General features: G+C 37.7%; 2 protein-coding genes across 3 annotated transcripts in view; one reads left to right on the forward strand and one right to left on the reverse strand.

Moving 5' to 3' along the window:
* nup188 (nucleoporin 188) overlaps window positions 1–6,412 on the reverse strand; it is a 29,124-nt gene extending 22,712 nt beyond the window's left edge. For both annotated transcript variants that reach the window (XM_046868193.1, XM_046868192.1), the window contains exons 1-7: window positions 6,259–6,412; window positions 4,811–4,865; window positions 3,938–4,011; window positions 3,226–3,310; window positions 2,973–3,098; window positions 1,930–2,022; window positions 629–748 (exon numbers count right to left, since the gene is read on the reverse strand). In XM_046868193.1, coding sequence (XP_046724149.1) covers window positions 629–748; window positions 1,930–2,022; window positions 2,973–3,098; window positions 3,226–3,310; window positions 3,938–4,011; window positions 4,811–4,865; window positions 6,259–6,284 — 579 coding nt within the window. In that variant the 5' untranslated portion in view covers window positions 6,285–6,412. The remainder of the gene's footprint in view (window positions 1–628; window positions 749–1,929; window positions 2,023–2,972; window positions 3,099–3,225; window positions 3,311–3,937; window positions 4,012–4,810; window positions 4,866–6,258) is intronic.
* A 253-nt stretch (window positions 6,413–6,665) lies between these two features.
* On the forward strand, window positions 6,666–11,841 carry dolk (dolichol kinase). The gene is given in 3 exon segments (XM_046867106.1): window positions 6,666–6,770; window positions 9,844–10,780; window positions 10,782–11,841. Coding segments are annotated over 2 exon segments (1,572 nt in total). The 5' UTR covers window positions 6,666–6,770; window positions 9,844–9,992; the 3' UTR covers window positions 11,566–11,841.
* Window positions 11,842–15,224: the final 3,383 nt, after the last annotated feature.

A 15,224-nucleotide genomic window follows, 5' to 3' on the forward strand; every position in this document is an offset into this window, starting at 1 on the left:
GTTATGTACATATGTGATACAAAAAAAACAACTTTAAATGAACCGAACATAGAGCCTTGAGGAACACCATAAGCATTCTGAAAACTCTACAAAAGTGTGCTATTTTTTTGTTTTTGCCAGCACAGTTAGTTTTACTCGTCTTGTGTACAGAAAATGGGTAGTGTTCACCATGGGGGGTGTGATCACTTTTATTAAATATCTGCCTCTGGCATATTTGAGTTCTGAACAAGAGGGAAACCCAAACAAGTAGGACAAAGAAGTACACACAGAATTATACACAAATTTATAGGTTATATGTCTCCCCAATTAAGCATTTTTTAATCAGCTACCTTCATTTCTTTTGTTATAACAAACATTCTACAGACATTTGGCCAACTGAAGCACAAACAATGTGTATATCCACCAGCTACAGTAAATAAAATATTCTATAGTGAAGTGAAACAATGAGGTCATAAAAGCTCAATTATAGCTTAATTCAAGTGTGGTATTTCTGTTCAGTGATTACTATGACAAATTCAATATCTGTATAAACATTCTGGAGTGTTTGCAAAAGACCAATGAATAAATACACTATATGCATATACTTCTGCAGAGAGAGAGAGAGAGAGAGAGAGAGAGAGAGACTTACCATCAGGTTCCCATGGGTTTCCCATGTTGGCGCTTCGGCATTGAAAAGAGCTTCAAACTGCTGTAGGTAGTTTGGCACGAGATCTTTCTCCAGCTTGTTCACACAGGTTGCATACTCTGCCTAAACAAGCATAGATAAACCAAACAGCAAATCACGATAAGACACTGCATATAGTTTTTAAAAAGCCTTCTGTCAGCTCATTTAACGTGTTGGAAAAAAACCTGTCGAAAGTAGTAGTAAAACAAGACACAATAATTAATCATCTTCTTTCTCCTTCTTGGCAGCTCCATCCTCAGCATTCTCCTACCGATATACCCCGTGTCCCTCCTCTCCACATGTCCAAACCATCCCAATCTCACCTCCCTCACCTTGTCTCAAAAACATCCTATATGCGCTGTTCCACTAATAAACTCATTTCTAATCCTGTCCACCTCGTGTGTATATGTATAATATTATATATATATATATATATATATATATATATATATATATATATATATATATATATATATATATATATATATATATATATATATGTATGAATTATTTATTTATTTATTTTTAATCAGGGTGAGAGGTTCTCACTTTCCATTTATTTTTTTTTTAAACAGTGGTCTACCCATGAAATATTTTAACTTGTTCTGCAAACATCCTTTTTGAAGTATTTTTAAAAAGTGCAATTTAATTTTAAATTATTCGTTTTAAATAAACGACTTGCATAGAACGCACCTATAAGGTATATAATGGGATTTTCTTTATCGCCAATTTATGTAATGCAGAATGAAATACAGTTCTTATCATATTTACGCTCTATTGATGGTCTTTATGCAAATTGATGTGGAAGGCGAGATGCCGTTTTAACCTCGGCTGCATCGCTATCGCTTATCGTCGATAAATGGCATGTGGCCATAAGGTGCATCACAAAGGACACTTTTGCTTTAAGGGTGGGATCATTTGGTTTGGAGGTCAAAGATTTATAGCATTTTATGCCTCCACCATTTTGCTGTATATACACACGAGGGGGCACAAGTATACATTTTTCATGCACTGTTTGAATGTTATATAAGAGTGCAGTATAATGATAGTACCATTTTTATTCACGCACCCCCTCAGTCACTTCTTTGAAGAACCTCTGTTGTAGGCTTATAATCTTAGAGTTGACTCATAGAGCACCCTATAGAGACCATGATCTTAAAGACATCTGCATTTTTTAAACCCTACGCAACTGTGGCCAGCCCTACTGTTAGTCTGCATGACTTGAGACAAAGAAACCGGGGAGATTATGGTGCTCAGCTCTTTACCCTATAGGGATGGCGCTCATCCTGGAAGTAGGTGAGGAGGAGGAGGACACAACGCAAGAGGCAGACCCTCTCTTCATAGTAGTAATCTGCTATCTGAAGAACACACATACATATGCAAAATTATTTAAAAAACAAGAGATTATGAGACAAAACATGATAACTTCTTAACTACACACGTTTATGGTCATAATAATAAAACTAAGTTTAAGTACACATAAGAATAAAGTCTACAAACAGCTATGCATGGGAGAGGAAAAAAAAAAAGAATGGACAGGAAAATGGACGAATAAATACAGATGGGAAATTTACATAACTGCATGGCAAGTCAAATAGATGGAGGGGCCAAAGATCTAGAGATCAACCTATTAATAAGGCAGATTTTTGAGATTTTTTAATGAATAGGCATCAGCTAATGGTGCTGAAAATTAGGCATATTTTTAGGTTGTTTTTTTTTAAGATGTTCTCTCGTGTGCTTGCGCGAGAACGTAACCTGTCCCATACCAGCAGGTGGCAGTAGTCTGTATTCAGCATCCGAACAGGGAAAATCGGAAGGGCTGGAATTGTGGACAAATAAAGCAAGCAGCGTTTACGCCTGACGCGATCATTACTAACGGATTTGTGTAGCTTTTTTTTAGTCATGTCTGCTAAGTTGTAAAAGCAAGAACAAGATTGACAATAAGCGTGCTCCATTTTTCCTCCTGTGCTCATTCGTTAAGCTGAATAACCAATCAGGGCTCTCTTTCGCGCAGACGATCTCTGCCTTTTCGATTCAACATGCAGAATCGCTGACTAGAGCCAACAGTGCGGAGGAAATTAAGCCGACCGATGCTCAAAAACACCATGGTGTTCGGCCTCTACAAAAGGCAGAAAAAAAATGTGACAGAAAGACCTATTGACATTAAAACAGAAACACAGACTGGAAAAAAGAAAAACATACAGGGGAAAAAAAAAAAAAAAAAAAAAAAAAGACAGATGCATGGGCACATCAGACAAATGCAATTAGACATAGTGGACAATTTGACAGATAAACAGTTGTGTGTGACCTTGAGCAGTAAAGCCTGGCTCTGTCTCTCATCTTCTATCACGCTTTTCAGTGAGTTTCGAGTTCCTCTGTAGTCTTCCTGCAGGTAGCACTGCAGAATCTGTACACTTTGCTGTTCATCCAGACCCTGGAATGCACACACACACTTTAGTTAATGCATCATAGATCATGATAATGCATCTAGATACAAAGACTTCTAGAGCAGAAACAAAATTAGTTCAAAGTGCGAAAATTTGTGTCAAATATATGTTTACCAGAAGTTTGCTGATGCGGACTCCGAATTCTTTTAGAGACTGAGGAACATCTTTATCTGCTTTTAATTTGTCTGCTGATGAAGAGCTGCACACAAACAAGCACCAACCCAAGATTATTTTCCAAAAATGGCATGTCCCAAAGTGGTTTAATTTTCTTTCACAACAAACTACTTCCTTTTGGCTTCTCCCATTAGGGGTCGCCACAGCGGATCATCCGCATGTTTGATTTGGCACATGTTTTACGCTGGATGCCCTTCCTAAAGCAACCCTCCCCATTTATCCGGGTTGGGACCGGCACTAAGAGTGGCTGGGGTTGGTTCCCTGACTGGGGATCAAACCCGGGCCACAGAGATGAGAGCGCCGCATCCTAACCACTAGACCACCAGGGACTCTCTCTTTCACAATAAACTACTGATAAATAATTCCCAGTCAAGGAAAAACTCCCTGAGAAGGTTTAAGGAAGAAACCTTGAGAGGAACCAGACTCAAAATAAAATTAAATTAAAATTATCTGGAAATCAAACAGTTTTTTTTTTTTTAAATAAATAATAATTAAAAAATATATTATATATATATATATATATATATATATATATATATATATATATAAAAATGTTATTACAAATTTTTATATTTATATATATATATATTTTTTTTTATTATTTATTTTTTTTTTTTATATATATATATATATATAAAATTTTGAGCTTTACCTGGCTGTTTTGTAGTACGCCAGGCCCTGCAACAAGCGCTCACCACATCGTTCTAACTCCGCTTGGATCTGGGTCTTTTATAGAAAAAGGAGAAGAAAGAAAGAAACAGTTATGCATTGTTCTGTTCTAACACACTCTGATCAGTTCATTGGTTAAAGGAAAACGCCAGACATAATAGGTTTGCACTGGAAAATCTCAATTCCGGTGCTGTATTTTTTCTATTAATTGACAGATGATAATAATTATAACCATTTTCTCACTCAATAATCCAACAAAGAAGCAGAGGAGAAGCAAATGCTAAATCCAGAATAAACTACAGAGTTACAGCAAAGAGTTCTCTTCCTCCACTTGTTGGTGTTGACTGCGGCATGGTCGTAACAGCTGAACTATTTGTGTAGCTTATATATGAAGACGTAAAATACATGGACTGACTAAAGGACTAAAACACTGCTCTTTAGGTAAAAATTTATTCCCAATGACACTATCAACAGGCATATTATAGACACTCGAAGAGCAGTATCAGCTCAATGGTTAAAGCTCCTAGTTACTGATTGGAAGGTTGGGCCAATGAGCACGGCCTTTAACTCTCTCTGCTCCAGCAGCACGATACCATGGCTGACCCTGTGCTCAGAACCAAACTTCCTAACAAGCTGGGATATGTGCAGAACAGAATTCCACAGTGTTGTCATGTACATGTGACAAAATTGAGGCATTATGAGTAAAGTAGGAGATCTTTAACAAGAGTTGAAATGGCCAAATACCAATGTAATAATTACATAATGATTATAAATATTGATATATAAAAGACATTCAGGGTGGAGTGGAGAAGGAAAATTAGCTGGAAAAATGAATAACGAATTGATATTTACTAACCGGTTCCCTGAGAGCGGATCTTCCCAGCAAGATGGTCCATAACTCCCGACTGCTTCTAAAATGATCAATGATGAAGCATTAATATTGGTAGTTAAGGAAAGTGATGCACATTCATTACGCAGTCAATAAATCTACGCAGTCACTACTGCAACACTAAAAGTTCTCAATAAATGTCTACATTTACATACATAAGGAAACAAATAAACAAAAAATAACCAAAACAACTACACCAAACTCACTACAACGCTTTTTTTAAGTGCATGTTAGCAACGTGTGCCGAACAGCACAAGACAAGCAGATGAGAAACACAAACACTGCAACACTGAGCAGTACTAAAGATCAGTGTTAGTGCAAATGATTTGTACATATAATAATAATAAATATTGTGCATGTAAACACAATGTTTGGCAGCAATTTGTGCAAAAAGTTATGAGTTTGTTCAATTGTGTGTGAGTCTGTGTCAGTACAGTCCCTTTGTACTGAGAAGTTGTTAGTTTATATTTCTTAAGAATACAAAATGTTTAGGTTTTGCTTTAATAAACAAAGTAGTAGATTTGGTTTTTTTATTTTTAGAAAATAGTGTTCCGTTTTAGTTTTTTAGCTTTAGCATACAAAATGTTAGTTTACATTTTTTTTTTATTTTAGAACACAAACTTTTAGTTTTGGAATACAAAGTTTTATTTTTTTTTTTTTGCTTTAGAAAACAAAGTAGCAGATTTAGTTTTTTTGTTTTAGAAAACAGCGTTCCATTTTAGTTTTTTAGTTAGTTAAATGTTTTTTAAGTTCTAGAATAAAGTGTTTAGTTTATTTTTTTTAGATTTAGCATACAAAATGCTATTTTTAGTTTTTCTTTTTTTAGAACACTTATTTTTAGAATTTTTTTTTTTTTTTTAGAATAGTGTTTAATTTTAGTTTATTCTTTTTTTGTTTGTTTGTTTTTAATACAAAGCGTTTAGTTACATAAATTTAAAGGATTCAAACTCAGGATGAAACCCAGTTTACAGAATAGGTGACAAACCACGCTAGCAATTAGCAAATTAATTAGTAAAATATTTACACTTCATTTCAGTTGTTCCTATAATCGATATATGGTTTAAATTCAGTGATTAGCAACCTATCAAACAGTTTCATTGTTAGCCTCGCTTTCCCCGGCTCAATCCAAATTAGCACATTACCGCCTACACTCGTGAGCTACATAGCATGCAAAATAATTTACTCTTGCACCCTATGTAGTCCCCTAGATATCCCATGTCGTCATTTGGAATTTAGCCACCACGTTCCCTCCACATTGTGGTGTCTCATTTTCCAAGCACAGCTCCGAGAGGAAGATGACATTTTCATGACTCGACCGAACATTATTAATGAAATTCATAATTAAAGACGCGGCGCAAGCAAAGTCTGGAACATAACGGTTTGAAAAAGACTTAGGTTTGTTGCCTTTCATTTACCTGATACAAATCTCCGAGTCCGCCATCTTCGCCCCCCGACCAACTGACCAATCAGAAGCGTGCTCTTGGGTTACGTCACATTATCGATACCATTTCCGGAGTCCCACTCAAAAATACATTCCTACATAAATACCCACATAGATATTTTTTAATACTCTTAAAATACAATAAAATTATATTTAATTGTATTATAGCATATTTTATAACACTAACAACGCTGGCTGTAGTACCACGTGACTTAACTGTCACGCCGCAACCCATTCCCATACATCAGGCTATTTTTCCCCCGCTTGAGCTCAGTGGCCAATCACAATGCAAGTGGGCGGGATTTGTCAGAATGCAAGTGGGCGGGATTTGTCAGAATGCAAGTGGGTGGGATTTGTCAGAATGCAAGTGGGCGGGGTTTGTCAGAATGCAAGTGGGCAGGCGTTTTAGTAGCAGCGAGCTGAAATATCACACAAGATCGTTCACCTGGAGTTGCAGTATTTGTATATTTTCACATCGAGTTATTGGTAGGTGAATCCGCTTTTTTATGATTTATCATTTTTAAAAAGCATAGAGGGTGTTTTAGCTTTCATCAAAACCTATTAAGTCATTCGTGCTAGTCAGGATCCTATAATACATTCCCTGTGATTGTTACACATCACAAAGGCCAGGCATCTGACATACAGTCAGTTTTATATCGGGGGAAAAAAATCAAATGCAATTTCCATATCTTCCATATCGTCTTCCACGTGTGAGGGTTGTTTCACTGATGCCTGGTGTAATGGCTAACATTACAGCGCCTTAAAGGGGTAGTGTTTCACTATACAGGCATTTCAATTGGATGCTGTGCTTTTTATGCATTTATATAAGACTCTAAACCCCAGATCCTAGACCTAGACTCATCAGCTCTGATCACCCTGATGGAGTCTATCATCCTTCTCCTTACTGTGATCTCTCAAAACAATCAGATAATTAGTCTTTGCTTAGTCTAATCTGCAATGCATTATGGATTACAGTGTAATGCTATAGTCTGGTGTTTTTCATGCCAAGTCCTGTAGACTCTCACAGCGGGAACCGATCTCCAGTAACTAGCTTGAAATAGTTTAAGATTTCCCACCTTTTAGTACCGCACAACGTTTCTTAATAGACTCTCAGGTTTGGGTTGTTCGCAATCATTGATGACATGAAGGGGCAAGTTGTGATCAGGGTGTCTGAGACTTGTGACCTTCCAGGATTTGGCCTCGGGCCACTGTTTTAAATATACACCGATCAGGCATAACTTTATGACTTTATGAGTGAATAACCCATTATTTCTTCATCATGGCACCTGTTCCTGGGGGAGATATTTTATGTGTCAGAAGCAGAAAAATAGCAAGTGTAAGGATTTGAGCAAGTTTGAGTCGGACAAGGACCAAATTGTGATGTCTAGACGACTGGGTCAGAGCATCTCCAAAACTGCAGCTCTTGTGGGATGTTACTGTTCTGCAGTGGTCAGTATCTATCAAAAGTGCTCCAAGGAGGGAATAGTGGTGAACCGTTGACAGGGTCATGGGCGGCCGAGGCTCATTGATGCACATGGGGAGCGAAGGCTTCCCCGTGTGGTCCGATCCAACAGACGAGCTCCTGTAGCTCAAATTGCTGAAGAAGTTGATCTTGTTAATGCTCGATGGTTCAGGACTGTTTTGGCAGCAAAAGGGGACCAACACAATATTAGCCGGGTGGTCATAATGTTATGCATGATTGGTGTCCATAATGGCCATATAACGTACACCCAAACATCATATATAGATGCTTTCCAGATTTAGATGCACCTTTGCTCTTATGATATCCTTCACTCTTTGTTGTAAAGCTGCTTATGGTGGCTGAAAGAAAAGCTTTGCTTTCCCAGAAGAGTGAAGGGTATCATAAGAGCAAAGGTGCATCTAAATCTTAATAGCATCTATACATGATGTTCAGGCACTGATGTTCGCTGAAGAGGCCTGAAGAATATTCCGTGTTCAGGTCCTTTGCAAAAGTGTGAAGTGAGGTTGGGGTCAGGGTTCTCTGGAGGCCACTTTTGTTTTTTTTCACATGATAACCTTGGATTATAATGTCTTCAGTGACCTCATTAAGTACTCAGGGTCACTGTAAGGGAACATGTGATGCAAAGGAAATTAGGTGCTTCCAATTTTGAGCCGACAGTTTTGGGAAGAGACAACACATGGGTGTGATGACAACCTTTGGCCAAATGAGTGCTTAGCTCGTCTTAAATAAGTCACGTGCATTTCCAACATTGACTGGGCCAAAGTTCAGCATGTCAAAGCTCATGTTTGAGTCATATGCATTTAGCAACCACCCGATTATTGCATCAATGCCTTGCAATTTCTCAACATGTTTGTAGGATATAGAGACTGAATAGTAAAAGTCTTAGTTTCCATGAAAGTTTTTTATGTGCTCGTAATTCAGCTATCATCCAAATGAACAGTTCGCTGTTCAAGTGGAGAAATGGAATCGATATGCCACATGGAAGAAGTCTATGAGTAATTATAGCTTTTTATGTACATTTTTGCTCTGACTGGCAGCTTGGCAGTAGTGAGTAGTGAGTGAACCCACAACCTTCTGATTAGTAACCCAGAGCCTTAACCACTGAGCTACTTACCTTATTTATGTGTGTAAATGATTAAATAAATGATCCTCATAGCTATACATCACCGTCATATACACTGTGTAAAACTTCTGTACAGTTTGTGCTTTTGTAACTTATGTACAATTCCCAAATTGTACATTTTTATTTCCCACTTTCTTTACACATATGGTGCCTTACACTCATCCTGCACACAATATTACTTCTTATATATGGTCATTTATATGTTTATATTTATTGTAAGTGTACTTACTCAACAGCATTTATATCTATTTGTTGTACATTTATCCACGTATATATTATATGCTGTACATATATTTATCTGCTCTTGTCAATCTGTGCAATTGCTACTATTTGCACTTCTGGTAGATGCTAAACTGCATTTCGTTGCTGTGTAAGTGCACTATGCAATGACAATAAAGTTCTATCAATTTATCAATCTGTATTAGCCAAATGTAAAATATTTATTTAAACCTTTCCATTTATTTGATTTGATTTAATCAATAAATTTGTCAATTTAATTGAAATTTCAATGTAATCAATATGATAGCGTGTATTGCTTTCATTCAATTTATTATATTACATTTTTATATATTAAATTTATTAAATAATATCATAAAATATAAGTTTATATTTTTTAACCAAGCAGGCATTTTATTTAAAATTGTTTTAAAAATGTAAACTATTGTTCACAATAGTTAAATAGGGTAATCATAAAATGTGTTAATAAACAAAGACAAGCAATTTAATATTTTATATAATATTATATATTTTAATACTAAGAACCAAAATCCTTTTCGATCGTTGTATCAAAAAAGTTTTAATAATTTTGCTAAAAATGAATAACCATATTTGCGTCCTTAGCACAAGTTATTGCTCAAGTGTGCGTGATCTTTTTTTGCGCAGAGTAATGTTCATTTATTTATTTTTATTTCCTTGTTTCACTTGGTTATCATTTTCTGTTTTTTCTATCTGAGGTGGACAATGTTGAGGACCATGTCGACAATGCCGAACCTGAGACCAAGATTCTGACTGATCTGCAAGCTGGAATTTGCACCACTTTTCTTCAAGAAGGTCCTGTAGTCAGTCACCATCTCCCTTCTTTTAAACGCAAAACACAAAGATCATGCAGACGGATCCAGTGCTGGTGGAATCGTTAGTGGTGTTCTCTATCGTCCTGTGTGTGCACATGGCAGTGTGGAACCAGCTATCATGGTGTTGCATCGCTTTGGCTGTCCAGGCCTTCTACGTCCAGCACAAGTGGGATCGCCTCCTCCGAACAGGAGCAGCGGTCTTCCAGTTCCGCCCTTCAGCAAACAGTGGCGTCCTTCCAGCCAGCATGCTGCTCCCATTGCTGGGCCTTACTTTGCGTGGCAGATGCGTCGCTGTGGGGAATGTGCACTTTGAGCGTTTCGCGATGGTGATCACAGTAACAGGGATGATGCTGGCGCTGTTTTTGTCACTCATTGCGCTGGGAGTCACGCGACCGGTGCCCAGCAACACCTGTGTGATTACAGGAATTGCCGCCAGTGCCATCCTTTACACCGTCAAACAGACGCTGCTGGTTTCGGAAGTGATTGAGGTTTTGGAGGTGCTGCTCATCTTTGTCTACTTAAGCCTGATCCTTCTCTATCTCCTTCCTCGCTGCTTCACCCCCGGAGAAGCCCTGCTAATCCTTGGTGGCCTCAGCTTCATGATCAACCAGTTGATCAAGCGCTCACTGAGTGCAAGTCCAAATACCAACGTCGACCCCCTCCATTTCTTTCTCCCCGTAGCCGTGGCAGGACTGGTGTTGCTCGGCCTTGTCTTTGCGCTCCTCTTCCTCTTTATGGAATCCGAAACATGGGCAGCGTCGGTGTTTTTCCATGTCATGACGGCCGTTCTTGGCTTGGGCTTGCTTGTTCCTTGGTTGTCTCCTTACTGGACACCACCCTGTCATCTGGATTTTAGAATTCCTCACTCAGAATATCACCCGCCTCTGGTTGTTGGCATACTGGACATTCCTGATTATGGTTGCAGTGATTGTGGTGGTGCGTCAGAACACCCGGCGCTCAGAAGACACAAAGAAGTACCAAGCCTCTACGGCTGTACGAAAGTACTTCCACCTCCTAATCGTGTTGACCTTCGCACCCGGGTTGGCACTCGATCGCCCGCTGTTGCACCTGGCAGCTGTCGTATGTCTAGCGCTGTTCATTTTCCTGGAACTGGTGCGAATTTTCCGGATCCGCCCACTGGGCTCGGTGTTGCGCAGGTCACTGGCTCTCTTCCTAGATGATAGAGACTCGGGGCTAATTATCATCACGCACATCTACCTGCTCGTAGGAATTTCCATACCTGTGTGGATCTCGCAAACACCATGCATGTCAAAAGGAGGAGTTGCAGGCACTGGGGGACTGGCACCCTACGCCGGTGTCCTGGCCGTAGGAGTTGGAGACACTGTAGCATCTATTTTTGGGAGCACGGCAGGTGAAATTCGCTGGCCAGGCACCAAAAAGACTTTTGAGGGCACAGCGACCTCCGTGTTCGCCCAGATCATCGCTGTGGCCATATTCTTGATAGCGGACGCCGGCATCAACTTAAACGCCAGCTATTCGTGGGTGGTGGGCTCCATCGCTCTAGTAGCCATGCTGGAGGCGTACACGTCACAGATCGATAATCTCCTGTTGCCGCTGTATTTATATGTCCTTCTGATGTTATGAGCATGCGCAAGCACACGTACACACCCAGTTCTTTACATTACTACTGTATGTACAAAAACATTCGGAAATATAAAACTCTACACAAAAACTGTAGGGTTCAAAGGTTTGCATCCCTTTTCAGGAACTGTTTATTTTCTAACTTATTATGAAAGAATTACTTACTTGTTTTTAGGATTCAATTTATTTATTTTAATGCAATGAAATCTGAATAGTGGATGATGAAATCATACTGTGGTCCATAGTAAGGGAAATAAACATCAGTGGAAAAAAACTACACTAGGAGCTTATGTGTGTGTTCTTTAGCCTCAACCATATAAAATCACCATTTTATATGGTATACTGTGTACTTATATCATTATATATATATATATATATATATATATATATATATATATATATATATATATATATATATAAAATGCTTTCAAGGAGTGGAAGCGCTTCCTGAACGCAACAAAGAAAAGAGTCCATTGTTGAGATGGCAGGTCCTTCACCGCATGCTGTAGATGTCCTGCAGGTCAGGAAGCTCGGTGCGGATTGTACCAACACAGGTCCTGTGTGATGTGAACACCTAGGAACCTGGGGTCCAGTGGTATGACCGCTCCTGCTTCGTGCTTAAGTCCACTAGGAGAATCAACGTCTTAGTACGTTCAGGAGAAGATTGTTCTTCTGGCACTGTGTCTCCAAATGAGGCACACATGCTTAGTTTGTTTGGTTTTTTGACCAAAGATTCACAGCTGTATTTTCTCCCCAAGGCTTCTGAACCAGGAAATGGAGTTTGGTTAATATATATGACTGTAGCTACTATAACATAAATGATGAACTAATTTGTCATGTAGATGCTCCATATAATTAAGTCGAAAGTGGTAGCTTACTGGTTAAGATGTTGGACTTCTGATTTAAAGGTTGTACGTTCAAATTCACTGTTGGGCTCTCGAGCAGGGATCTTAACCTTCAACTGCTCAGTTGTGTTAAATAGAGAATTATAAGTCACTCTGGACAAGGGCATCTGCTAAATGCCATACATTTAAAGGGAGCTATTTAAAAAATACCATCTTGGCTTGGCTGAACTTGGCTGAACCAGTTTCCATCTGACTAACCAATCAGAGGACGGAAAAATGCTGACGCTATTCTGAGCCAGCTAGCTGGCCCTGTGAGGCGAATATGAAATCTAATTGGTTAAAGAAACAGACCCATTGCTAATATTCTCTATGGTAAAAAGGTCAGCAGTATTGACTTTGAAGGCCCTGGGGAGATTAGATTGACATGGCAGCAAATAGAGGCTGAAATCTGATTGGTCAAAAAATCTAATATCCACATACACGTACTGGAAGCAGTGCAGCCAAGAGAAATGCTACGAAATAAAGAGAATAAACTGTTGGGAATAAATGAATACAATTTCATGGAACAAATATTAGAATTTAGGTTGTAAATGTAGGTCAGTGCTTCTAGTGTTTAGGCCAGCAGAGAAGGCTTTGCTGTACCACTGTATTTACATAATAAATTATTTATTTTAAATGCACTGAAGGCATGTAACGGCTACAGTAATAGGCATGTTAGATGTGAGCTTGTGGTTCAGGTTTCATGTCATTCTTATAACATATGTCTTCGGCATCCTGGGGTTCAAATCTTACAAATGAACATTTAGAATTTTCCATATTTGGGAGGACATCTTAAAACAGATTGCAATACTTCCTATGACTTGAGCGTGAATGATCTTCATGAGCCGTATATATGCATATGGGAAGCAAAAATTCATTTTTTTATCTACTTAATTTCATTATTTTGCAAGCAGGAGTATGCATCGATTTTGCCTATTAAAAATGACTCAGTATTCTTATGTAATGCAAAATATTTTTAATGCAAAACACATGACTGAAGATCATTTCGTACTGACAAATATTGATGCAAACACTCAGAGGTGTGTAAGGTCCTGTTGTAGGGAACAGTAAAGCCTTAGATCACTGGCAATCATTCTTAGGTGTTATTTTGCTTTTTGTTCCACTTTTTAAGACATTCAGATCGAGTTCACATCTTCATTTCCATTTATAAGTAAAGACAGTTAGGTGAGTCATTTTCAAAGCTGAGGAAGACACTATGATGTGAGGTAATTTACCTTTCAATAAAAATGATGGAACTAAAAAGCAGTTTGCCACTGGCATGAGCTTAAAAAAAACGTGATACCAACGTGTATTTGAATTCTCATTTATTAGTGGTCAGACAGGAGGATGTGGCCACTGCTAAGCCCTTGTAAGTCTTTAACTGTTTAGGTGTATAAATGCTATAATTGTCAATTGCTATAATTAAGGGCATCTGCAAAATGACGACTATGTTACATTTTCTATAACAGCAGTTCGAACAGTAGTAGTGTTATCTTTCGTTCAAATCATATGTTTAATTACATTCAAATTAACTACAGAATCAATAAACCGATAATAAAAGTGCTGTTATTTTACATAGCAATGGAGATCATTGATATTTTACATATAGTGCATTTTCCAGCAGAGGGTACACAGGACCAAAGCAGCAACATTTCTGCTTATAAGCTCTTTTTTATGTGTTATTAACTTTAAGAGAGCCAAAAAATGCTGGTGAGAGAACTATTTATAGATACTGTATTATAAGTAAGAAGTAACTTGTTTTTATGGCTGTTCCACATCTTTAGCTATGATTCATTCTTTAATAATTCAATAATTTAATTGAAAATGATGAGGTTGAAATACTTAAGAGACAGTGATGTTATTGGTAAATGACTGCTTTGGGTCAGGTCACCGCACCATTGCACACCGCACATCCCATTGCATATTCTTTAGTATGTTTTTTTAAGGGTGGAGAAAAAAAAAGAGTTTGAGAGAAAGTGACTTCACCTCATATACCTAAAAATTTTGTTTTTACATGCCTCTGAAAATTCCAAATGTGGGAAGGCTTACTCCAAAATTCCTTGAAAAATTCATTTAAATGTAAATGTATATTCAAGTTTGAGCGACTGTGATTCTATTAAGGGTCAAAACATTATGGCAAAAATTTTGGCTAAACTGAAAATTACAAAATGGTCCATTTTTAAGGTTTTATGAGAGTTAAAGGAGTTCTTTTGTAGGAAAACAAAAATGAAACATTATCTTAGTCTGTGATCTACTGAACCAGTTTCAGAATGTATTTATTGATAGAAACCTCTAAACACTTTTGCAAGTCGTTCTGGATAAGCAAATGTCATAAACATAAATGCAAATGAGAAGCAACTGTTTATTTGCTGTCTAATATATCCAACCTTTTGCAACAGGTGCAACTGTAACAAGAGAATCATTGTTATTCACTTTACAGGTCGGTGGTTTTAATGTTATTTCTAATCAGTTTATGTCTTATATCCAAGTCGAACATACAATGAAAGATTTAATTTTATATAAATACAAATTCCCTCTGCACCTGAAACAATCATTCTATTCAATGGAAGGATTTAATTTCAAAATTGTTAAAGATATTTATAATTCAATATTTAAATCAGCAATTTATTTATGAAGATCATTAATAATATATAGTGGCAACAGTGAAAAGGATCAACTCCCTAAGATGGTATAAGGAAGAAAACTTGGGAGGAACCAAGCATCTATTACCATCATTGTTGAGGTTATCAATTGAGGGACAATTTGTTCATGGCAATT

Source organism: Silurus meridionalis, chromosome 15, assembly GCF_014805685.1.
Source record: "Silurus meridionalis isolate SWU-2019-XX chromosome 15, ASM1480568v1, whole genome shotgun sequence".
Taxonomy (NCBI): Eukaryota; Metazoa; Chordata; class Actinopteri; order Siluriformes; family Siluridae; genus Silurus; species Silurus meridionalis.